At 33.4% G+C, this 24261-nt stretch overlaps 4 protein-coding genes across 6 annotated transcripts; all 4 read right to left on the minus strand.

Annotated features, from left to right (window-relative positions):
* Positions 1-3077: 3077 nt before the first annotated feature.
* Positions 3078-9106, minus strand: LOC123886259 (probable protein phosphatase 2C 55). 3 transcript variants are annotated; one of them, XM_045935601.1, is made up of 5 exons: positions 8882-9092; positions 7898-8799; positions 5655-5979; positions 4790-4939; positions 3078-3669 (listed from the first exon to the last, which is right to left on the minus strand). In XM_045935601.1, the coding sequence occupies exons 2-5, from the start codon at positions 8668-8670 to the stop codon at positions 3373-3375; spliced, it is 1545 nt and encodes a 514-aa protein (XP_045791557.1). In that variant the 5' UTR covers positions 8671-8799; positions 8882-9092; the 3' UTR covers positions 3078-3372. The 3 variants fall into 3 exon arrangements, with proteins under 3 accessions (XP_045791557.1, XP_045791548.1, XP_045791553.1); XM_045935592.1 differs by having other exon boundaries at positions 8878-9080; XM_045935597.1 differs by having other exon boundaries at positions 7898-9106.
* Positions 9107-10442: 1336 nt separating this feature from the next.
* Positions 10443-13513, minus strand: LOC123886278 (cytochrome P450 734A1-like). Its single transcript, XM_045935613.1, has 4 exons — positions 12930-13513; positions 12398-12642; positions 11576-11939; positions 10443-10901 (listed from the first exon to the last, which is right to left on the minus strand). Exons 1-4 carry the CDS (start codon positions 13509-13511, stop codon positions 10485-10487), a joined length of 1608 nt encoding a protein of 535 aa, XP_045791569.1. The 5' UTR covers positions 13512-13513; the 3' UTR covers positions 10443-10484.
* A 773-nt stretch (positions 13514-14286) lies between these two features.
* LOC123886273 (uncharacterized membrane protein At1g75140) lies at positions 14287-16757 on the minus strand. Its single transcript, XM_045935607.1, has one exon. It carries the CDS (start codon positions 16442-16444, stop codon positions 14492-14494), a length of 1953 nt encoding a protein of 650 aa, XP_045791563.1. The 5' UTR covers positions 16445-16757; the 3' UTR covers positions 14287-14491.
* Positions 16758-21493: 4736 nt separating this feature from the next.
* Positions 21494-23905, minus strand: LOC123886287 (outer envelope pore protein 24, chloroplastic-like). The gene is made up of 3 exons (XM_045935621.1): positions 23549-23905; positions 22751-23110; positions 21494-21812 (listed from the first exon to the last, which is right to left on the minus strand). Exons 1-3 carry the CDS (start codon positions 23756-23758, stop codon positions 21732-21734), a joined length of 651 nt encoding a protein of 216 aa, XP_045791577.1. The 5' UTR covers positions 23759-23905; the 3' UTR covers positions 21494-21731.
* Positions 23906-24261: the final 356 nt, after the last annotated feature.

Raw genomic sequence — 24261 nt, forward strand, 5'->3', positions numbered from 1 at the left:
TCTATTTTTTCTACTCATGCTGACGCAGTACGGAAGCGTGAAGGTTAGCAAAACGCTAAACCTAATGGATAAAGACAAGCCGCAAACACAAACTTGTCAAAATAGGGTTTCGGAGTCCACCGAAAGAGCAATTTGGAATCCACCAAATTTGAGAAAAATCTCTGAATTTTATTGAATGGAAAAAAGTTGCCTTCAAGGCTACAGTAGTTTACCTTAAATAGTAGTGAAAAATAAAAATAACAAATCTTCTAAAAGATTGTAAAAATAAAAATAACAAACCTAGCTAAATAAAAATAACAAATCTACCTAAAATATAAAAATAACTAATCTAGGTGAAATATAAAAATAAGAAATCTACCTAAAATATAATAAAACTAAATCTAACTAAAATAATAAAATACTGAAGAAATCCTCCTACATCAGTCTCCTCTACCTCAAAAGAACTCGACCCCGAGTTCTCATCTTGATAAGGAGCTTCCCTTGCAAGTTGATTCCTCCAATGAACAAGAGACCACCCTCCTGGATCCCATTGAGTGAAGTGAGAGGACCCGTCTTGTGCCAACACATCCAAATTACCACCGGGGTCCCATTCCTCAAAGATGGCATACAAAGTTGGAAATTTATCACAGAAGGATGTTTGACCCACCTTAGTTAACATGTATGAGTTAGTGTCACTAACATCAAGTTCACTAATTAGGTAATAATAATGGTGCTGAATGAGGGAAGTTTGAGAACTCCAAGTATCAACTTCAAGTGGCTCATTCTCACTTATTTGAATCTCGGTTGCTGCATCCATGATCCTTTCAAACGCAACCATTGATTCATTGTGATATTTAGACGCTGGTACTATGCAATCTGTGACTGGCGTCGCCTCTGTTTGGACACAGATTAAAGGAGCAGATTGCACATTGGGATTGATGACGTTTGAAACCATAGCTGATTTGGTGTTATCGATTTCAAAATCCACGACTTCATCGTGTTGGGAATCTCTAATAACATCGTGAACTTGCTCGACTTCATCGGCCTCTTTATTTTCATCTTTGGATTCTTCACCTTCAACTGAAACATCTGGTTCAACAACTACTTCAGTTTCTTTCGGTTTGGATTTATCAGCAGAATCGTCAAGTTTCTCGGGATGAGATGGTTGGTTATCATCTAGGGTTTCATTAGCTATGTGACGTAGTTGAAAATTGTTGGCATGATTGTTGTTGTTGGAATTATTGATGAGGCTCCATGCTTCATCGAATTTAACCTTAACATACCAATTAATATACGTTATCAAAACAGAATGTTTAGCAATATCTTTAATCGTCTTACGCAAGTTACCTGACATTCTGTAAGCATGTCTCAAAAGGTCGGACAAGGAGTAATCTTTGTTGCAACAAAACGGACAACGATATGTCGAATCAGAGATTTTAAACGTGTAGTAATCATCCTTCAACCTTTTGTAGTATCTACGCTCATAGTATTCCAAATCAGATTCACCACGCGTATGTTCTGATTTTATGTAGGTAACAATAGTTTGGTTGTTATTACGAACCCTAATAACCGGAATTCGTTCTCCTCCCCTATTCGGATTGATTCTGTTGTTGTTAACGTTGTTGGATAACGTCGTCATCTGTGTTGTCAGAGCGGTGATGGCCCCGGTTAAACCCGCTATGGCACCATCAAACTCTGTTTTCGTCACCGGTTGATCTCCCATCTGATCACGTTAGAAAAGAACAGGAGAAACCTGCTCTGATACCAACTGACGCAGTACGGAAGCGTGAAGGTTAGCAAAACGCTAAACCTAATGGATAAAGACAAGCCGCAAACACAAACTTGTCAAAATAGGGTTTCGGAGTCCACCGAAAGAGCAATTTGGAATCCACCAAATTTGAGAAAAATCTCTGAATTTTATTGAATGGAAAAAAGTTGCCTTCAAGGCTACAATAGTTTACCTTAAATAGTAGTGAAAAATAAAAATAACAAATCTTCTAAAAGATTGTAAAAATAAAAATAACAAACCTAGCTAAATAAAAATAACAAATCTACCTAAAATATAAAAATAACTAATCTAGGTGAAATATAAAAATAAGAAATCTACCTAAAATATAATAAAACTAAATCTAACTAAAATAATAAAATACTGAAGAAATCCTCCTACATCACATGCCCAAGAAAGCCTCAAAGAACCCTAAAACACCATGAAGAGGCACAAGCTCTACACCCAACCATCTAAGAATATACTATACCAAATTGGTGAGATTTGATTAGAAGAATTGAATAAGTAATCAGCTGATTCAGACCCTAAACCACATAGCCCACACATAGAACAACTAGCATCCCCCAATAACACCTCGCGTCAAAATATTTTGACGAGTTGGCAACCTATCTTGCAGAAGTTGTCAAGCTACCACTTTTGAAGGTGGCGACTATGAAAAAAACATAGTTTGGTAATGGTACGTAGTTGTAAAAGAAATTTGCAACGGAAGGAACTAAAACTAAGGAACCAACAGGAATGGTGAGAAGCAACTGTAATGTGACGATAGAGTAAACTTTAAGAATAAAGGACCATCTTAATTGATGATTCTCATGCATCATATTCATAGGGTAAAGACTCTTTTCTCCACTATCCTATTATATAGCCTTTGCCTTTGTTGGATACTGTTAGCGGTTTTCACGTAGGTGCTTATCAACTTATGATATCGGTTTTCATAATAAATAAAAATTTAAATTTACAACAACACTTATCCAGTTTTCATTCCAATCTTTCATGATCCCTTGCAAAACGCTTTTGATTTGTTGCTGCTATCCTGTTTGGACGAACGATTCCTCCTTCTCCTTGTATTTCCAGCACATTACTTCCCCTTCCTTCCATCTCTGTCGTGACTCGTGAGCTAGGAAATTGAATTTGTTAGGTAACTTTTTGAAATATAGGAATTATTGTTTTGGGACGCTAGTGGTCAAACATTTCACCTGAACAAGTATTCTTGATGTAAGGGAGTCTCACATCTCACAAATTGAGATGTATATTTCTCTCGATAATAACTGGGAAATGGAGATGTTCACTACATAACAGCAGCAAAAGACGACTATTATGAGACAAAAATGGATATTTGATTTTATTACAACACTGGTGTCAAGAAAAATCTCAACCCAAAAGTCAATAGACTCAACATCATTTGTCAACCTAATATTATTACATTTAAGTCTAACTAGGCATACTTTCACATTTTAGCAACTATTTGGTTGGAAAAAACCAACCAACGACAAAATCGCCGGGGAAGATTTAAAGTTCAAAAGACACATCTCAACAGAATACGACTGATAAATTTAATTACTTCAACAAAATGTGTGTGTATATACAAATTGAGGCACGGCAAAACAGATTTACGCTTCTCCAGAACCAGTAATATATGAAACTACAACTGTTGTATCATCAAGCTTGCCACCATAGTAACGAAATCCAGCATCTTGAGCAGCGGTTGAGAAAGGAGTCTGCCTGTTTTTATCCAGTGCCCGTTGACGTGCCAAAGCAGCTATCTTCTGAGCTGTAGCCTGAGGACTTAAGCCAGCTCTTACGCCGTGAACCACCACCGCTGTAATTTCATTATTGTACAAGTTATCAAACAGCCCGTCCGTACCAGCAACTATGACATCGCCAGGAGCAACAGCAACTGTAAAAACCTGATATAAACAAGAGAGCCCATTTAAGCACCCTATAAGTATGAAAGAACTAGATGCAGAGAGCCAGACATCCAACAAGCTGGACAATTTTATTCTCCAGTCATTAACTATTAAAAAACCCGACTAATCGCCATGGTTAAATACCATATAAATAGAACAATTGCAAAAAATTAACCCATGGCATAAACAAGACACGATATTATATTAGGAGGAATATACACATTTGATAGCAAATCCTGTCATGTGTGGATGTGTATGTTTTGTAAGAAACAAGCAAATTCGCCAGAACTAACGCCTCAAATATAGACAGGTAGGGCCAGTGAACAATTAGTTCAAAAATTTTATGGATCATATACTACGTATATTGTATGCTTGACTCAACAACAATTATTTAAACGAAAAATATCTGGAGCTCATTGACATTATGGTGGATGAGTGGTTCCTACTTCCTGTCACTAACAACCACCATTTAATCAAAGCTGAATTCTGTCAAAATTCTACTTATTCTATTCTGACAGTATTATAACTCTATTGAATTTCTAAACTTAGTTTTACATTTCTCACCACAATCCCCACCCTATTGGATTGAACACTAGGAGTGTTTACTCCAGTCCTTGCTTACCTTTTCTTTTACATTAACAAGTCCCTAGGTTTAAAATCTGTAATAATTAATGGATAGGATTAGCATTTGATTAGACTATTGCACATTAGATTATATGTTCAGCCTGACTTTGCAATTACAGATCTAACTTGTAATCAGAGCTAAAATACATAAGAGAAACATGAAAAGGACTGAACAGTTTAATTTGTAAAATATAAACTGAATAATGTCACATTTAAGGGGCTGAATTGCAAACCTTTAAAAACAATTGACTATAAACAAGAATTATAAACTTAATTAAACAAATATTTCAAGAACTCAAATATATATTTCAGGAACTCTTCAGAAGCTAGGCCCAAATCTTATGGTACTTTCACAGCTGAAAGAAATAATGGATTTTTATCAACTGGAAAGTGATCAAAGAAAAACCATCATATCCTTTTTGTATGCATTTATAATTGCACAAAGGGAAAGCACATATTAAAGAATAACATTTGAAAAATGATAACACATTCATACCTGACCAGAACTAGGTAAATCACTATTGCTACTACATTCCAACTGATAGGTGAAATTGAAATCATGTTGCTGCACAGGAGATCTGAATATGGTGCAACCATCACGGATAACCATAAACCCGCTGTCTCCCAAATTAATAGCATTAAGTCCCTATGAAAAGAGCACAAAAATGAATATATGTCGACAAAAAGAATGCTCCAAATAATAGATCTTGTAACAAGGATTATGAAATGACATAAAATTCAATACTGATTCTTGAAAAGTTACTATATGCCAAAAAATTCAAAATACCAAGCACAGCAAAAATAAAGGTAGGTCCAGTTCCAGGATAAAGTAATGGTACTTATGGTTATGGAGTTCAAAAGTACTCAACATTATCTGATCTTATGCTTTGACAAGTCCAAGGCCAGCAGACGTATATTTCCAAAAATTAAAGAACATCAGTCCCCTTTCATGCCAGGTAAAAATCAAAAGGGTGCAAGATCTACAAAGTTCTAAATTATTGCCTTGACAAATTATGGTGTCATTGACTTCCTAAAAGATTATCACTAGACGGTGAAAAATATTTTGAAGGCTCATATATCACCAACTAGTTTTCTAGTTACATCATTCAGTTACAAATAAATATGAGGTAATTTGCAAGGGCTGAAAGCAATCACCAAAAGACCATCGGATTATTCAAACTAGGTAATGGAAGTATAACAAAAATAGATGCAATAACTACGAGACATAAACTTAATTCTACTCTATCAGCATTCTAAAATGCTTTAGCCTTAAAGACTGTAGTCTACAAGCCAGTGTGACAGAACTCAGAATCAAAGTTCTTACAGTACTCCAAAGAGGATGGCATAAAGATGAAGATAACCTGGTCAGTTAGTGCAATGATGCATGCTGTGGATGAACCCTTAGCTTTTGTACTTGAGTATGCTTTTTCCAGCACCCTAGCCGGGTCAACTGAACCTTTGGGCTCCTCCCGAATAGCATCCACTGAATTTGACATGAGTTCGCGAGAGTAAAATCCAGAATTAACACCAAGATCTGCCCAGCCACCAACACCATCTGCCACCCCTACTGCTTGTTCCTCAGAACATATAAAATGAGCATCTTCTCCACCAGTTTCTTCTTTATCAGGATGAGGCAAGTAGCATGATCCGGATACCAGCTTCAGGGTTTTCCCAGAAGGAGTTTTCCTGCAGTCACCATTTACAATCACGTCACATCAACAATTAATATTGCAAATACAGAATATATTTAGTCACTGTGTATAGTCCCCAGTGAGTTTTTGGTTATAAAATTCAAATGTCAATGGAAAAGAATTTATAACAAGAAACGAGTTGGTTAAAGTCTTTTTTGGCTCACTATTGATGCATGTACACAAATACTACGGGTTGAAGATTAGCTAATAAATCCGACACTTTCAAGTTCCAACGTCATTGATATGAAAATCATGGTTTAAAATGTCAAGGTTAAATTATGGAAGTCGTCAAGCTTTCTTATATCGAGGGAAATATAGAACTGTGAATATCATAGGGCCTTTGAATCTTAAGCAAATAGGCTACTCAACTTTCAATCTCAACAACCTTTCAACTTCAAAAAAAAGTGTTCAATAATTTTTTTACTGTTTGTTTAACTAATGAACTTCCAACCAATCAACTTATAAAGAACCACCGAACTGGACTCTTTTTCTTTGAACTTCCAACCAATCAACTTATAAAGAACTGCCGAACTGAACTCTTTTTCTTTTCAAAAACATCAATAATAAGAAAAAAGTTGTTCCATTTGGAAGGGTGGTTTTACAATGTTTGTATATAAGCTCCATTTAGGAAGATATTACAAAGATGTACATCGCAGAACATTAAGGGTCTTCAGTTCCTTATGCCCAAAGGCCCAAGCTTTCTCTCAAATCACAAGATAGTCTCCCTCTCATCCCTTCCTATTATCTATAATAAGTACTAACTAATCTTGACTATGGGAAGTGGTAACCATCATATTCATATTAACAAATAGCACCAGTCAAATGCAAATGTTCAATATATATCAGCTTTTCAGTGTTTTAAAAAATGCTAAAAGAGATCAGTGATACTTTCTACCAGTGTTTTAAAAACCGGACCGGACCGGCCGGTCGAACCGGTTGGACCAGGAACCGGAGGTGCAGCGGTTTGGTCTGATTGCTGGACCGGATAAGCAGTCAAACCGGACAGAACCGGAAAAAACCGGTGAATCGGCGGTTTTGAAAACCGGCGGTTTGATTGTATTTTTTTTTTTTTTTACGTGTTGTGTTTTTTTTTTAAAACGAGAAAAATTTCAAATTATAGCAGAATCAGAATAAAAAAAAAACGAAAATAGAAGTAGGAAGGACAAAGAGAAACAGAGATTGAGATCCGGTGAGTAAAAGAACTGAATATGACAAATTATTCCCAAATCCAATTTACAACAAGAAAAGAAGAAAAAGAAAAAAGGAGATGAAGAAGTTAAAAGAGAAAAGAAGATGATAAAGTTGTTTTGGTTCTCTCTTACATCTCTTTAGCACACAGTAATAACAAGAAAAAATAACAAAAGAATGAAGAAGTTGAAAGAAGGGTGTGTCACATGCCATGAGAAAGGAGAAAAAACAATGAATACGGCTGTTGTTGAGTACTAGGAAAAACAACAAAGAGAAACATAATAAAATTAGGGTTACTTTACTTTTAAATGGGCTGGCCCAATAACATTTATATGTAGTATACATTTTTTTTTATAGAAAGTATTTTTTTTGTTGATAGGATGTAGTAAATTATTTATAAAAAGAATGTAGTATTATTTATTTATTAACTACGCCGTAGTTTTATTAACTATATAATTTTATTATAGAGACCGGTTCATTTCATCGGTTTAACTCGGTTTAATCCGGTTTATCATGCAGTTCGACCAGTGACTCAGTGGTTCGACCAATGAACCAGTGACCCTGTACCCTCACCGGTTCGATGACCGATCCGGTTTTTAAAACACTGCTTTCTACGTAAAGATGGGATTCAATTCAACCATATCTCGGTTACACAAAATAGCATTAATATTGCTTCACATCCATGCTATGTTTATTATGTCAAACATGAAAGGGAGACAACTTACAGTTCAGATGAATCTGCAGAATTTGTTAGCTTCACCTCACGGGCAGAAGTGTCTACAGGCACATCATGAGCGGGGCCAACAGAGTTGCATGATGTCGACGAACTATGGTAGTCACTATGTCCTGATTGTGTATGATGCCAAGAACTACCCCAACTCTTTGCAACATTACAAACAAAATAACCAAAAATTGCACCATTATCTGGCCTTTGATGGTTATTCAAACACATGCTCACTTTTCCACCATTTCCCAAACCAGCTCTCAGATAAACACTATTGCTATTATTCTTCGTTGACAGCAAACCCCGACGACACTTCAGAGTCAAATTATCTAAAGAGCACTCACCAACACCAAACCCAGGCAAGCGAGCAGCCATTGTTTTAATCTGAAATTTTCCACCAGCCGAATACTTATCCGGTCCAGCAAGAGCACAATCAATGTGATATCCACAAACCTGAATCAAAGACCCCGATACAGACGGAACCGAAAACGTTCTAGATAGTGTATCAACTACCGACAAGGTTCTCCTTTTACCAACAAATTCAGGTCTTTCAGCTAAGGCAACCCCAGGACGAATAAACAGGGTCGCCTCCACACAATCTGAACTTAATTTATTGACAGAATGAAAAAACTTAGAACTACCAAACCACAATTTCCCTTGTCCAATGAGAACTTCAGCAGAATCCTGAAATCCCCTTTCTTTCCCCAAAAATTTTCCAAAACTCGAAAAGTAATTATTGAATGGCATTTTATAAACAGAGTAATTCAGATTCATCAAATACAACGAGACGATTACCAGCACCGATACAAGCTAAATACAATAATATCATAACTCCAAACACATTAACCCTTAATTGAACAAAAGAACACAAACCCCTTCAATATTCTTCAATTAATTATAAACCTGAGTTAATCAACAACACAATTTAAAGAAAATTGAAATAAGAAAATGAGAGAAAGGGGGAAAAGGGGAGAATCTTACTTACAATTGGGGGAAAACCCTAACCCTAAGGAGTTTGGCGTAGGAGGTGGAAAAAAGTGATTATTATTGAAGGAAAAGGATAAATAAAGATTATGATGAGAGAGAGAGATTAGGGTTTGGCGGTAAGTTTCCCGCTTTGAGACAAGACAAGAGAACCACAGCCACAGCTTGATGACCGGTGACCAAAAACATGTGCGTTTATAAACAGAATCTCCAAATGTCTATGTGTAGCGTATTATTATATAGGGTCTTGTTAACATGTGTCCGAAGGGCACATGTTAAGATATACCAAAATAGAAATTTAACATTTAATGATACAAGAAATTTAATGCTTCAAAAGTTAAAATGCATAAATTAACATTTAATAATTTCTATTTTTGTTTCCTTAACATGTGCCCTTTCTATTATATATTATCTCTATTTTTTATTAACATTTTCCTTTTATATAGTGTCTCTTGTTTTAATATAAGAGACACTTCACTTTTTAGATTCAGTAAAAATTTAATGTATCAAAATTATAATATGGACTAAATATATTAGATTCCCAATAAATCTAAAAAGTGAAAACAAAAATTTATTTTTAAACTAGCGCCCAGATAGGCGCGTCTTATGTCAAAAAAAACAAAAACGACGTGTCTTATGTTATAATGAATTTGTTAATAAAAAAAATTTATTGATAAAAAAAAGACATGTTTTATGTTATAGTAAGTTTGTTAATACTGTAAAAAAAAAAGTTTGTTAATAAAAAAAATTTGTTGCACGAAAAAAAAAGTCAAGAATATTGTTGGTATTATGAGAAATCTATACCAAAATTTGTTTGTATCTTCTTTATATATATATATATATATATATATATATATATATATATATATATATATATATATATATATATATATAGATGTTATGAATATTTATGTATTTAGTCTATATTTTAAACTAAATAAATAAACGATTTAATGAAAATATTGAATAAGAAATTTTGTTTATATTTAAAATTGGAGTGAATAGTTTTGAAAATATATAAAAGAAATGTAATATTAATAAATAAAAATAGAGAAATTTATTTTATATTTTTTTTGTATTTTTTTTAAAAAAGGAGTGATTCATTGAATTTCATTTTAAAAAAATAATGATACATCGGAATTTTAAATAAAAGTTGAGTGGGTTCGATTCATTCAATGTTGCTAAGTGGATGGATTTATTATACGAATTAGATTGAAGGTGGATAAATGAATTCAGTTGTCACTTTTAAGAAAAAATATTATCTATTATTATTCTTTTATTTATATATACTTTTTTAATTCATGTAAAATATTCAAATATATTATTTAGTGAGCATAATATTATAATATATAAAAGCTGAGATTCAGATTTAGAATTTTTCATTTATTCATTTTAAAGATTGATCATAAGCAAAAAATAAATTCAAATACTATCATTTACTTTGGATAGAAGGAGTATAGTACTTTTGTTTAAATTGAGATGAGAGGAAAATAAATAAAGGTATAGAAGTTCACATAAAACAATAGTTATGCAATCAATCAACCATATATTTTGATTGAGAGCAATCAAGAAAATGATCATATTCTACACACATACAATAATTTTCATAGTCTTTTAAAGATAATTTGCATGCCATATTGAGGTGACACAGTCATCACTAGCATTGGTCCATGAACATAGGTTGGTGAAACATAAAAATAATATCTCTGCAAAAGCATTGCAAGAACAATCTTGATTTCAATCATGGCTAAATTTTGACCTACACAATAGTTAGGGCCAAATCCAAATGGGAAATATGAAGATGATGAATGACTTTTGGTGTTTGTAAACCTCATAGGATTGAATTCAAGAGCATCTTCTCCCCATATTTTAGTATCATGATGAACTGAAATTATAGACATGTATAATTGTGTGCCACCAAGAATATCAATGTTCCCAATGTTAACTCTTTTACTTGCTTGTCTCACCAATATCCCTGCTATAGGATAAAGTCTAAGTGTTTCCTGAATTACCAAGTTCACCTGATTACAAAAATAAGATTTATCATTAATCACTAAGATACATTTTATCATATTACCACATCATTATATAACCCTTTTTACTAAAATTTAAAAATTAGTTATCACAACTAACTAGAAAAATCCGAGTTTGATTCTTGCAATTCTCAATTTAAAAGATAGTTTAACTCTGTATGAAAAAATGGATGTCCTGTTGTTGACTCATGTTTAGTACAAAGAGCATAAGCCGTAAAGATACATTAAGTTGTTCTATTGGGGTCTAAAATCTTAATTACGGTGAGTTGGCAAAAAAAACTATCATTGATTGAAAGTTTTTTTTGTTGTCTTAACAATCATGTTCCCGCGAGAAAGAGACCTAGTAACATGAAGGTTGAGGTAAGTAAAATTTATTGTTTCAGTTAAGATTTAAATTCATATACTTATGATCAATTTGACGATGGTTGATTTTCACCCCTCCCCGTCCTCCAAATTGCTCACACTAGAAACCACACTATCGGGATATTTCCCGATAGATGGAGAACATGGGAGGATTTTGATCAATTTAGGAGGACGAAGAGCAACCATCCAATTCGACATTCATTGCTTAAACCCTTAAACACCATGAGTGCAAGCACTTGATTATCACTAATGTAACATTAATTGTGTAAAACTTATAAAATAAGCATAAGCTAACTTACTAATTTGAGGCCACTTAATGTTTCAGCAGTTGGGGGTGTATGATGTCCTAAAACAGCAAGTACCTCCTCACGTGCCTTACTTTGCCATTCTTGATTCATCCCTAAAAGTAGGATTGCCCAACTTATTGAATTGGCACTTGTTTCCTTTCCTGCCAAATAGAAATTTTTACAATTATCTATAATCTCATCCATTCCTAACCTTTGTGTCTCATTGTTGATAAATTTGTGAGGAGACATCAATAAAGAAAGCAAGTTTTCTGAATTATTTTCTGCTTTATGGTTATCTTCAATCAACACTTGAATTAGTTCTCGAGTTTTCTTTTCTAATCTCTTTCTTTCTCTGTTATTCTTGGTAGGTACATACCTGCATACACATTATACAAAGTATTTTAATAATTGCATATTAGTTGAAATATAAGAAAATAAATATGGATGAAACTTAAGTGCAGACTTTTAAAAAAAATAACTTAAGTGCAGACTCTAGTGTGTTTTTTTTAGTATAAAGTTTTACGCGTACATAAATTTTTACAATAAAAATTGTCTATAATTGTCTGTAAGACATACTTCAACAAATAATACTGATATTATTAGACCAAATATTTTCCCTCGAAAAATAGTTGTGTGTCATGTGAGTTTTTTAGATAGTACGTATTTGTCACTTCTACATATAAAACATTGTTTATAATTTATATTGCTCTACAATTTTTAAAACAAATAACATCTTATAACATCTTTTTTTTTAAAACAAATAACATCTAAAGAACAACTAAATTTTGTGTTATAAATATGTTTGGTGTAGTTGAGTGTTTTTTAATACAAAACCTTAAGCCAGGAAAATAAGCACTTCTTTGAGCAAGACTGGCAAGATGACAATGTTGATCTTGTAAATCAAAAATCTCTTTCCCTTCTTCATAGCTACTTCCAAAAGCAACTCTAGATATAATATCAGCTGAAAGATTTTGTAGATCTTTATTCACATCAATCTCAAATTCTTCATTGCCATTGTTCTCATCTTCCCACTTGTAAAACATTAATTTGGTTGTATCTATAATTTGGGGAATCCAAGACTGGTATGCATATACACACAACAATGGTTAGTTTATATGAAATGAATTATTCAATTTGGTATCAAAGATACTATTGACTAGACTCTAGAGTATGTATTTTTTTTAAAATCATAAACTTGTTACCCAAATCAAACCAATTCGAATTTAAACGGATTGACTCACATTGGACCGAACTTGAACTAATACTATTAAAATATAGGATTGGTTTAAATAACCAGATTGAACGGGTCACTCAAACCTGGATCGCCCCTAAAACTAGACTTCACTGTAAAAGGAAGAGATTTTACCTTAATCCTCTCCACTTTAAAAGCATGATTAGCAATTGATCTATAAATGGTCCACTTCTTTCCCTTTGAGAATAGAATTCCTTCTCCATAAAACTGTTTCGACAACGGATTCGGATCTATCTTCTCGAACCATTCACCCGTTTTCAAAAGTGCCTCCTTAATAATAACCGGGTCGGATAATATCAGCCGGGGCCTCGGCCCATACCAACTGAGGACAGTTTTCCCGTACACGGAAGCCCACCTATGATAGTATGGACACACACGCTGAACAATATCGTGGCATAAATCCATTGGCTGGGATTGAACTTCCGTGAACATACAGCGGATCTCATCGGCATTTCCTTTAATTGGACGGTAGGGAGGACCCCTTATGCCTTGTTTGTTAAAGTGACGAGAAATGATCCATGGAAGCCAAATGATTGAGTATGTGATCCTTGCTATGAACACTAGCAGCAGAATAAAGATCAACAAGAGTAGAAGATGAGGCATGATCATTAAGGTTAGGTTCATAGAGACATGAAGTGATGAAAGTGAGGAGTTTCTTAGTGAAGTAGTATAGTATTTAGTAAATGCTAATGCCATGATGATTCCCATACATTAACAGATTAGATAGAATCTTTCTTTATCAAAACAGATTAAATATAATCGGATGATGCAAATAAAGTACTACATTTCACATGAAAAAGTGAAACCATATTATTGGAGGCTCGTACGGACATGTGACCATGATGCAATGAGTGATGTATTAATCCAAGTTGGGTTCTAAAAATAAATCTTTAATCTTCTTAAAAAAAATGTTTGTAATAATTGCTTCTAAAAACAATGAGACCAGTATTACTGTATTATAAAAAAAAAATGAAAAAATGAACCATATACTAGTATATAACAATCTAAAGGCTAGACAATTTGATACATGAACCACAACAGAAGTGTTTTGCATCATTAACATGTTGCATAGCACTTGTATATGTTGCATAGCAATCGGTTTCCAGAACAGTAAATTACAAGCGGAGAGGTTTAAAGGCAGCATTGATGCATACTATTCAGCATGCAGGATTGGGTAGGTTTGTGTCTACCAGATGACAAGTTTGGAATCTCTCTATATTGGATGAAGGGAAACCCCGCGAATTCTCCATGGCTTTGCAGTGAGTCGTATATCTTCAGCTTGATAGTGTAGATTTTGAATTGGACGTGGTGAACAACATCAATAATGCTCAATTTGATATTTCAAATTTTGGTGCAATTTCTTCACATTTGTAGTGTGTAGACATACTTCCAATCTTTCGACCAATTCTCATGTTGAGTTTATCGGAACACAATAAATGAAATAACAACAAAATTGATCTTGAGTCAACAATTGTGTAGTCACAAACACTAAAAGTGAGGTACCTTGTATAATTCAAACATAAGGAAATGATTAAACCAAAAAACTTAGAAGCTTCTTTCTCATTATAATTTATTTCCCTCAAAAGCTTAAACATATTGAGACATCAAAAGATTAAAAACTAAGGAAATCTCTTGAACTAGTTTGAGAAAAGCATGAAATTAATTAACTCTGCCGCTCAACTGCGATCGTTTACAACTTGATTTCCTACAAACATGCCATCTCTTCTTTTAGGGAAACCAGGAGGATCCATAGTTGAGGCCCTATATTTAAGCTCGGAAGCTGCTCGAAAATCGGGATCAACTGAAGCTGGTCTAGGATTGTGATCGGCGGAACCAAGTCTATAGGTATTTGCTGCTCCACCGGGAAACCTTGTAGGAGAGCCATATCTTCGCGGTGGTGGTGGACCTCTGAGAGCTCCGCTTCTAAGATCCATAACATCAGCAGAGGTTCTTGAAGAAGAGTCCACAAAAGATCTTTCGCCGGAACTAGATGCCAAGGGAGCACCGGTTGCGGATGCCAAGGGATCATCCGGTCCCCATGATGTAAGTGATTCCTTCTTCTTGGCAAAAAAATGCCAAGCACCGAATAGAAAAAGTACGAAGAACAATACCGGACTAGTCCATAGCATGGTATTGAATTCGCCTTTATAGATAGGTAGATTGGAATGATACATTCCAACATAACCACCTCCAAGTCCAACGATAACAAGCTTTTCACGGTCACTGGCTATCAACGGTATCATCACTCTTGTTTCGTCATCCAAACTTGGAGTTGGATGATTTAAGAATGAGGATCTAAGCTCATTGATGCTTGAGGAGAAAACAGGTCGAGGAACCCCAACTCTCACATAATGAGGAGACGAAACATTAAACACGAAAACCTTTTTAGGATTAACAATAAGCAAGTAACCCTTAATTGCCTGCAAGGCAAGAGGCTCTTCCATTTCAAACTTTTTCTTGTATCTAACCCTGCATTTGAAGTTCATTGCATCACCAAGCAACAAGACATAGATCAAATCACCATCAGATGTAAAACCATAAGCCTTGGAACGCTCAGTGGCATCGAAAACATAAGCTCTAGCAAGGGAATGGTTTAACCCATCACATTCAGATTCTTTAATTTTCATGCCCCTTAAATCAATTGAGCCTGCGCCAGTTTCTGTCAAAAACATAAGCCTTTGCTTCAAGAAAACTAACGGCCTAGTACTCGGCATGACAGAACCGTAAAACATACCGTTTTCCTTAAAAACCTTAATCTTCCCACTAGTATCAGCTGATAGAATGTACTTCATCCTTCCTACAAAATGAACTTCCAACAAAGTTATAGCCAAACCATTCACATCATTTTCAGGTGACACAAATTTACCAACATTTTCCATGAAAAGTGAACTCAAGTCTTCACCGCTCGATCCCTCCCAAACTCTATGTATCAACATTCCCCCATTCTCATGACCAGTTACAACAAAACTCTCATTCTTAAAAGCAGAAGTATATGAAACCATAGCCGTAATAGGCGAATCCAATAAAGTATCAAACTCAACCAAAACATCACCATTTCTCAAAAACACATAGACTCTTCCCTTCTCATCACTAACTGCTACATACTTACTTAACCCTTCATGATCCTTAAAAGGCAGAACATTTATACAAGTTGCATCAGAATCCAATTTCACAGCAGATGCAAATTGAAACCTCTCTGACCAAAAAGGAGTATACTTTGTGACAGACATTCCCTTAGCTTTCTCACCATTTTGAGTTTTCCCCTCAAACTCTCCATCACCAACTACTTCACTATTACTTGATCTTCCATCATCACCACCACCCTTTATCTGATTAAACCTATTTTTTTCTTGAGCAACCTTTGGAACCTCTTGTTGGGGTTGCTTTGATTCTAATCTTGCAACTATATCACTGAGATTTTTCACTAACTCTACAAGTTTATCCAACAAAACTTGTTGATTCAATTGATTATTATTATTAGTTCTTTGTGATTCAGAAACAGATTCATCATTGGATTGTGATTGTATCGAAGATGATTCAGGGCTTAAAGGGTCACTAGAAACATGAAGAAAAGATAAAAATAAGAGCAAACAGAAGATAAAAATCTTGCCTTTTTCTGTAGCCGCCATTGAATTTGAAGAAGAAAAATTGAAGAACTCTTTGTTGGATCTGAAAAAGAGGGAATTTAGGAGAAATCTAAGTTAGATTTGAGGAATCTGAAGAAAGTGTATTGAATTGGATTTGACTTAGGTTGAAAATTGGGGCAAAACAAAGAAATGGATTTAACAAAGACATGTAAGTAACATAGGATATTATGATCTGGTTAGATCGGTGTGATATATCTTTGTCAAATAATAATCTTTTAGGACATTGACAATTTTTATGTCCTATATTCATGCTCCTATCATAAATTCATAATTTTCAATTTTTTATCTAATCCTATTTCTTATCTTGGTAAGGATTTCTAATTATTTAATTTAAATAAATAATGTATAGTAGCCATCATGGACTCATAGTTTTTACTTTTTATTGTTATAAATGATTATAAATTTATAATTATTTAGTTTTATAAGTAAAGATAGTTTCCTATATTATCTTCATGGCTCTATACTTTAAGTATCTAATGATTACATGTTTCAATTTTTTTAATATTATTACTCCGATTGGTAAAGTAATGGTGCGCGCGGTTTATGGCGCGCACCACGCGCGACTCAATTTTAGTCTTAGATTCATATGATAATATTACATATTATACACCGTTATTTTTTTTTTTTATACAAGTATATAGGTAAGAAATGAGATTCTCTATCTTTCTTATTATTTCCATTTATTTCATTACCAAAGTTTTTAAATGTCCTGGATTATATAAAAGAAGACATTGTGCCATGGTCAGGACCGCCTTTGAGATTTCCCTCTCATTTTCCCCACCATCAACGCCTTGAATACAAAAACTTAGCTTAGTTTGAAGAAACACACAAACTATCTAACTTGATCATGGCTGCAATCTTGATGCGAGTTTTCTCCCAATTCCAAGTTTCTAACATAAATCTCCCAAAATACATGTATTAACGTGACTAATGTTATGGTGGACCACCTTCATAAGTGGTTCACTGTGGACAAATGACCTACGGAATATGAATTTTACGAAATTCATTGTTGGATTGAAAATTTATATAATATAGATCATCCATAAATTTTTGAAAATTTTTTGAAAATCATTTGATATGTTATTGAGACACGTTAATCTTGATGTGTCTCAATAACATATCAAATGATTTTTAATTTTTCTAAATTTTTTTATGGATGATCTATATGATATAAACTTTCAATCCAACGGTGGATTTTGTAAAATTCATATTCGTTATAATGTTATTCATGATTGGTGCACCATGGACCACTTGATGAAGTGGTCAATATTAAAATTTACCGTATTAACGTTGTTACCAAAATGCGAAAAAATGTTGGTTTCGAATTTGGAGCTATTTTAGATGTTTGTAAAACCTACTGTATTTACTTTTGTTACAAAACTTTATGATAAATTTTATTAGAAAACAAGTCAACAATATTGCTCACTTATTAATTACTAGTCACCAATTATTTAATTACATTCGTCCTATATTAAAATTATTTTCATAAATGAAATGAATTAAATTTATTTGTGTCAATACTTAATTATGGTCATATTGTCTCTTGATTTTCTTCCTACTCATCATCCTATTCATTAAGAGTTGCTCCCCTTTAAATTAGACTAAAGTTATAGTCACACTCACATTCTATAAAATTGAATTAGTCCAACTCTAGGGATGGCAATTTGACTCATGCCCAGAGGGTACCTGCAAAAATTACCCACAACAGGTAGGGTAAAAACCCGCATTTTGGGTACGGGCACAAGTATGAGTAATTACCCGCAAAAATGAACGGGTATGGGTGCGGGTACGGATACCTTAGTACCCACCTCGCCTCATACCCACATAATATATATTTATTTATTTTATTTATATTATTATATAATAATATATGTAAATCAATTTTAAACAATACAACTCTATTAAACTATTACATATTTTTAATAAAAATATTTATTTATAACATAATACAAAAATAATGGGAATATTTAACATAAATATGAACTTTAACATAAGGTTAGTAATAATTTTGTTTATAATTGTCATGAGTCAATAATAAAATCTATGAAATTTTTTTAATTCTATTAAAATTATATGATATTTTATAATTAATCAATTTATTTTTAATAAAAATACGGGTAACGGGTACGAGTATGAGTACCTAGGTACCCATAGTGTATGGGGACGGGGGGAAAAATTGTTACCCACGCGGGTATGGGTATGGCGATGGGTAAGAGTATTTTGCCAATCCGCGAGTATGGGAATAGGTACTATAGTACCCTACCCATCGTCATCCCTATCCAACTCATCATCCTATATATATATGCTAGCAAAATCAATCTCTTTCTTGAAACGACAGTGATATTGTGATCAAAGAAGTAAACATAGTAAGTGTGCATTGTACCAAAAATCAACCAAATATGTGGAGTGTATCGCTACAACAATCATGAGTCGACAAACAATTTTCTTTTACAAGACAATGGCATCATCATGTTGTACCAAAAATCGTTGATGTTGGCACATCGATCATCATCAACCTCCTAGAATATACCCCTCTCGTGTTCACAATAAACTAGTAAGTTATCCGTGTATTCGTTAAGCTGATTGGTTGATCTTAGTTGGCTTCTCTTCTAACGTGAGCGTCGAAATGCAAATAACAATTCCATTGACAGAAGAACATGCGTATTTGGAATACATTACGATCATATTGATACTAGCCTAAAATAATTTTTTTATATATATATACGGTCCAAATTTATACCAAGTATATAGAAAAATTTGTTATTTTTGGTTTAAATTTGGACTTTTACCAAGTTATTTTGCTTATTTTCGCCAAGTAAATAATTTTGATTTTTTTTATATTTGAGAGGAAATGGATTATTAAATATTATTTTGTTGGTATTAATATTGCATCCTATATTTTTAAAATTTATTTTTTATACACAAATGATAAACATGCATAATTTTATTTTTGCGTTGTTCTTAAATGAAACATATAAATTGCACTTTTTGAATTCAAGTCAGAAGATATACAAATATTTAGTATTTGACGCGTCTTATATGATTATTATTTTTAAAAAGAGTACCCAAGAAAAGAAAAAAAAAAAAAGACTGTAAGTTTTTTTTTTGTCAAGTAGTTTAGTGATTATATTCGCACATTTAAATGTGAAAAAATGTGGAATTCAAAGTTTGAACTCCGATCACTCTAATAATGTCTCTGATAGCTACCATTTAAGTTATATTTATGGGACGCTGGAAGTTTTTTTTTTTTATCAAGTTATTTTTTTAATATTTTAATACATACCCTACACACCCGTGCTATAATTTTTGGTTGGCTTTGGGCTTAGAAATGGTTTGAGGTTGGTTTCATGTGTTTTCTTACGCACACCCTTTAATTCTCTCGTCTAATCCTCTCGTGCTCCTTGATATTTTTATTCGAGTTTTATAACTCAAAGCGTATTTTTTGTTCTTCGATTTTTTTTTAATTTGGGTTGGGGGATTGGTCGGTAGTCATAGTCGTGTTGGACTTGGTGACCATTTCTAATTGGACGACTTTGCGAATGTGTTGTCTCTTATCCGACGAATCACTTGTCTAGCTCCGGTTTACAAATATTGTTCTTCAATCCTACTTTTTATCATTCATCCTCCTCTTATCTCTTCTCTCACCCATCTTCTTGTCATTTTAAAAGTTTGTGCGTAAATAGTTTCATAGTCTGTCGTGGATCAATCGTACAATTCTTCATTTTGATGTGTGAGAATTTTATGTTGGTCAATGAGGGAAATGTTGAGTTATGATGACCGAGAATGCTATTATTAATCAAATAAAAGCCCCCAAGATGCTTTAGAACTTCAACACAAATGAGCTTTTCCTCATGCTAGATGTTGATTTCATCACAATTATGTGTATAAACAAGGGAGTTTCATTTGCTCTAATGTGTCCAAAACTTGAAAAATTTAGCCCTCTCATCTTTTATTTCTTGAGAAGATGTCAATGGCAAATATGAGGCGATCTCAATTGATGTAATTAGTATTGTAATTTTTTTCTTCTAATACTGTTTTCTTGTTGTAATGAACATATTTAATTGTAATTTTAATTTCTAAGGTAATTTTGCTTTTTTGTCTACATATGGTTTTTTGTTTAATAAAAATAATGTTTGGTTTGAGGTCTAAAATAATGATTTTAATAGCCTTACCTTAGACTGGTCTATGTTTTCTAACTGATGATTACATTACATATACCATTTGTTAATTTAATCATAATAACACGTTTATTGTTGGATTTATTCCTTGCACGCCATTATTTGCATTTTCTCAAGGAAAAAATGGTTTGAGAATGTTTCACTTTCATGGTATCACTCGGACAACTAAATCAAATATCAATAATTAATTATAGAAACAAACAACATATCACACCAAATGTGTTTGAGGCTTCCTTACGATTTCTATTTTACTATAATAATCCTTGTGACTTTTCTTTTACACTCAACTAAAAAAAGTATAGTCATATCTTGAATTCCAAAAACAAAATCAAGAGTCAACACAACCCTGTAGGTTGAATTCTTAAAAGAATACTAATATGTTTGATATTCTACTAGTTCCAAATATTCATAAGTCGGAGGTTGAATCTGGCTCGGAGGTCAGTTCTGACATCAACTGATTCCAGCCCCTCCCGATCGCAGTTGCAGGAGATCGAACCGCAGTCCTCCCTACCAAGTTCAATGTCAATCACCACTGAACCAACCATCATAACACGTTTATTGTTGAAATTATTCCTTGCACACCACTATTTGTATTTTCTATAGGAAAAAAATTGTTTGAGAATGATTCATGGTATCCCTGGGACAACTAAATCAATAACTAATATTAATTTATTTTTTTACTAAAATAAATAATAATGTTAAACAACATATCACACAACAATATCATATTTTTAATTTTTCTTAATAACACAATAAAATATGCAAAACCTAGAAATTACATTGAAATCGTACAGTTTCAAACCAGAACAAGTCATCCTTACTATCATGCTGAATGCCATAGAGAAAAGAATGGTAGGACAGAATAATTTTATGAGAATAAGATTGTGCCGAATTTATAGGCAATCAATTACAGGATTCTGCAATATGGGCGGAATATCGGAATCGGAACAGTTCAAAAAATAAAATGAAAAGTTTAACATGGACGATCAACGCCACATAGTAGGTCATTACATGATCAAATCACTTTCAAGTATACAATAATTTAAAGGCAAAATATGCCCTATGGTGACCACAAAATATGGGATGGAAAACTAGAACTCAAAATTCAATGTGGTCTCAGCATGAATTTTGGGAATTTTCCTTTCCTCAGCCAAGTTAACGGATGTTGTAACCTGTAAGAAGACATGGCTGATAGTTAGAAGTTCTGTGTCAGATATTAATAGAAACTACTCAAGACTTCCACTAAAGTATGGGGCATCACCGGATCCGAGATATCTGCACCTATTATCAACCCTTCACAAATTATTTCCATTTATTTAGGAATATAAATTATCTTCAATCCTTATGAGACTACATAAGTACATATATAATATAATTTGATACAGATGCATATGATTTAATTTACACCACCAAAGAAGTTGAAAACGTATTCTAAATCTTCTCACTGAAACATGTTTTTCGTAGCCATTTGTGCCTCCCCTCAAAAGATAAAAAACAACGCCCTCACTCTGAACAGTCTCTATTCTTAACTATGTATATATGAATACGGTAAATTTTAATCAAGAAAACTCACATTGTTCAAATTTGCTATAGCTAACTGATAACACATTGTCCTGAGGGCCTATTTGGATTGGCTTATTTGAACTAATCTACTACCATAAGTTTTGTGAGACAGTTTGGAAGAACTTACGAAAACAACTTATGGAAATTTTCATAAACTTTGTTCAACTTATATACATAAGTTCTCTAATATAACATATACAAAAAAAATAATTGAACTTCATTTTACCTTGTGCTATAAAAATAGCTTATATGAGCTTATACATGCTTATCATAACAAGTGTTTGTGCTATAAGCTGCAAATAAGCTCTTTATCCAAACAGGGCCTATATTGCCTATCACAGAATAATAGCAGTTTGCTAAAACTTCATTAGACTATGGCCCTATTGCGCAACTGCAGCCGCTATTTGACACAAACACATTGATCACAAATTTTCAACAATTTTCCATAAAACCAAACGTTACTAGCAAATTCCGCAACCCTAATTTAAAACCATAATAAAAACTAACACAAAATAATCACAAGTTAATTAATAATCAATCAACTAACCTTAAAGCAACCACTTGTTTTAGAATTCCTCAACCACTCAAACCCTAACAAATTACTTGAACTCTGATACGTAGCTTTCAACGAATTATCATCATTAACTCTTCTAGAAACAGCAAAATCCCAAGAATTCTTAGCAACATCATAACTAGGTTCAATTGTAGTCAAACCCTTATGAACATAGCTATACTTCAATTTACAGTTCCTAGAACCAACAACATGATTCGCTGAAACCTTGTTTGATGGGTCCCACACAAACGTTCCGTCCAAAATTGTTCTGTTATCTCCTCTGCTATGTATGTATGTCAAATTTAACGGTTTCTCTGCAAATCTAACGGTGTTCATAAACATAAACCGAAAATCCTGCACAAAAAAGAAACGAACCGGTTTGATTTAGGCCCCGTTTGTTACAGATTTTTTTTTCAAAAAAAAATCACTTTTTATTGTAAACGTGTTTGTTTCAGATTTTTTCAAAAATCATTTTAGTAAAAAAATCATTTTTTCTCCAAAATGAAAAGCTATTTTCAATAGGTTTCTTCAAAATCTATTTTTTTGAAAACCATTTTCTAAAAAATAGATTTTTGTGATTGTAGACAAACGGAAAATAACTTTAGAACCTGTTTATATTGCATAAGCTCAAAAATAAGCAAATCCAAACGGGTTTCTTCAAAATCTCTACAAAAAAATCTCTAATTTTTTTTCAAAAAAAATCATTTTTTTAAAGCTTAAACAAACATGCCCTTAGTTTGGTTTAGAAATGGAGTGATACTGAAGCGTTGTTTTGATGGTTTATTATATTACCTTTTTGCCAACGTCGTAGTCGATACTGAAGGAACCGGGTTTCTCTACGGCGAGGGATAACCCGGTTAATTTAACGCCATTTGTGAAATTGAAGTCAGCTGCGGAAGCTCGGAGTTTGACGTCGCCGGCGTTGAAGGCGACGGAAGCCGGGAAAATGGCGGTGTTTTTGTCGACGTCGTATTTGCTCTTCAAAGCTCCCTTCATATTCATAGTTATTAACGGAGTGGAGAGAGTGATTTTTTTTTGTTTTTTGTGAAATGAAAATGGAAGAGATATATATAGTGGCAGTGATAAGCAGCCACCGCAATTTATTTGTTTATCTGTTGAGTCTGCCGGCTAGTGCTGAAATGAAAAATTTGGGTTTTGGGCTTGAGAGTAGGGTTTGGTGGTTTTAGTAATTGGCCCATTGAAATGGTCATAGTACAATCAATAAGAAAAGATAAATTCTCTTCCGACCCGTGATTCTTTTCTACCTCTGAAATTTCAATTTTGCCTTTGTAGAAAAATTCAGTTCACAGAAACCGAATTTTTTTAGTACAAATTCAGGAAAAATTCGGTTAATAGAAACCGATTTTTTTTTTCAAGGCAAAAAAAATCCGGTTAATGGAAACCGAATTTTTTACACTAGGGCAAAAATGGAAATCCAAGAGGTATAAAAGAATCACGAGGGATCGGATGAGAAATTATCATAAGAAAATGTTAGACGATTGCTG

This window comes from Trifolium pratense, linkage group LG1 (assembly GCF_020283565.1).
Source record: "Trifolium pratense cultivar HEN17-A07 linkage group LG1, ARS_RC_1.1, whole genome shotgun sequence".
In the NCBI taxonomy this organism is placed as follows: domain Eukaryota; kingdom Viridiplantae; phylum Streptophyta; class Magnoliopsida; order Fabales; family Fabaceae; genus Trifolium; species Trifolium pratense.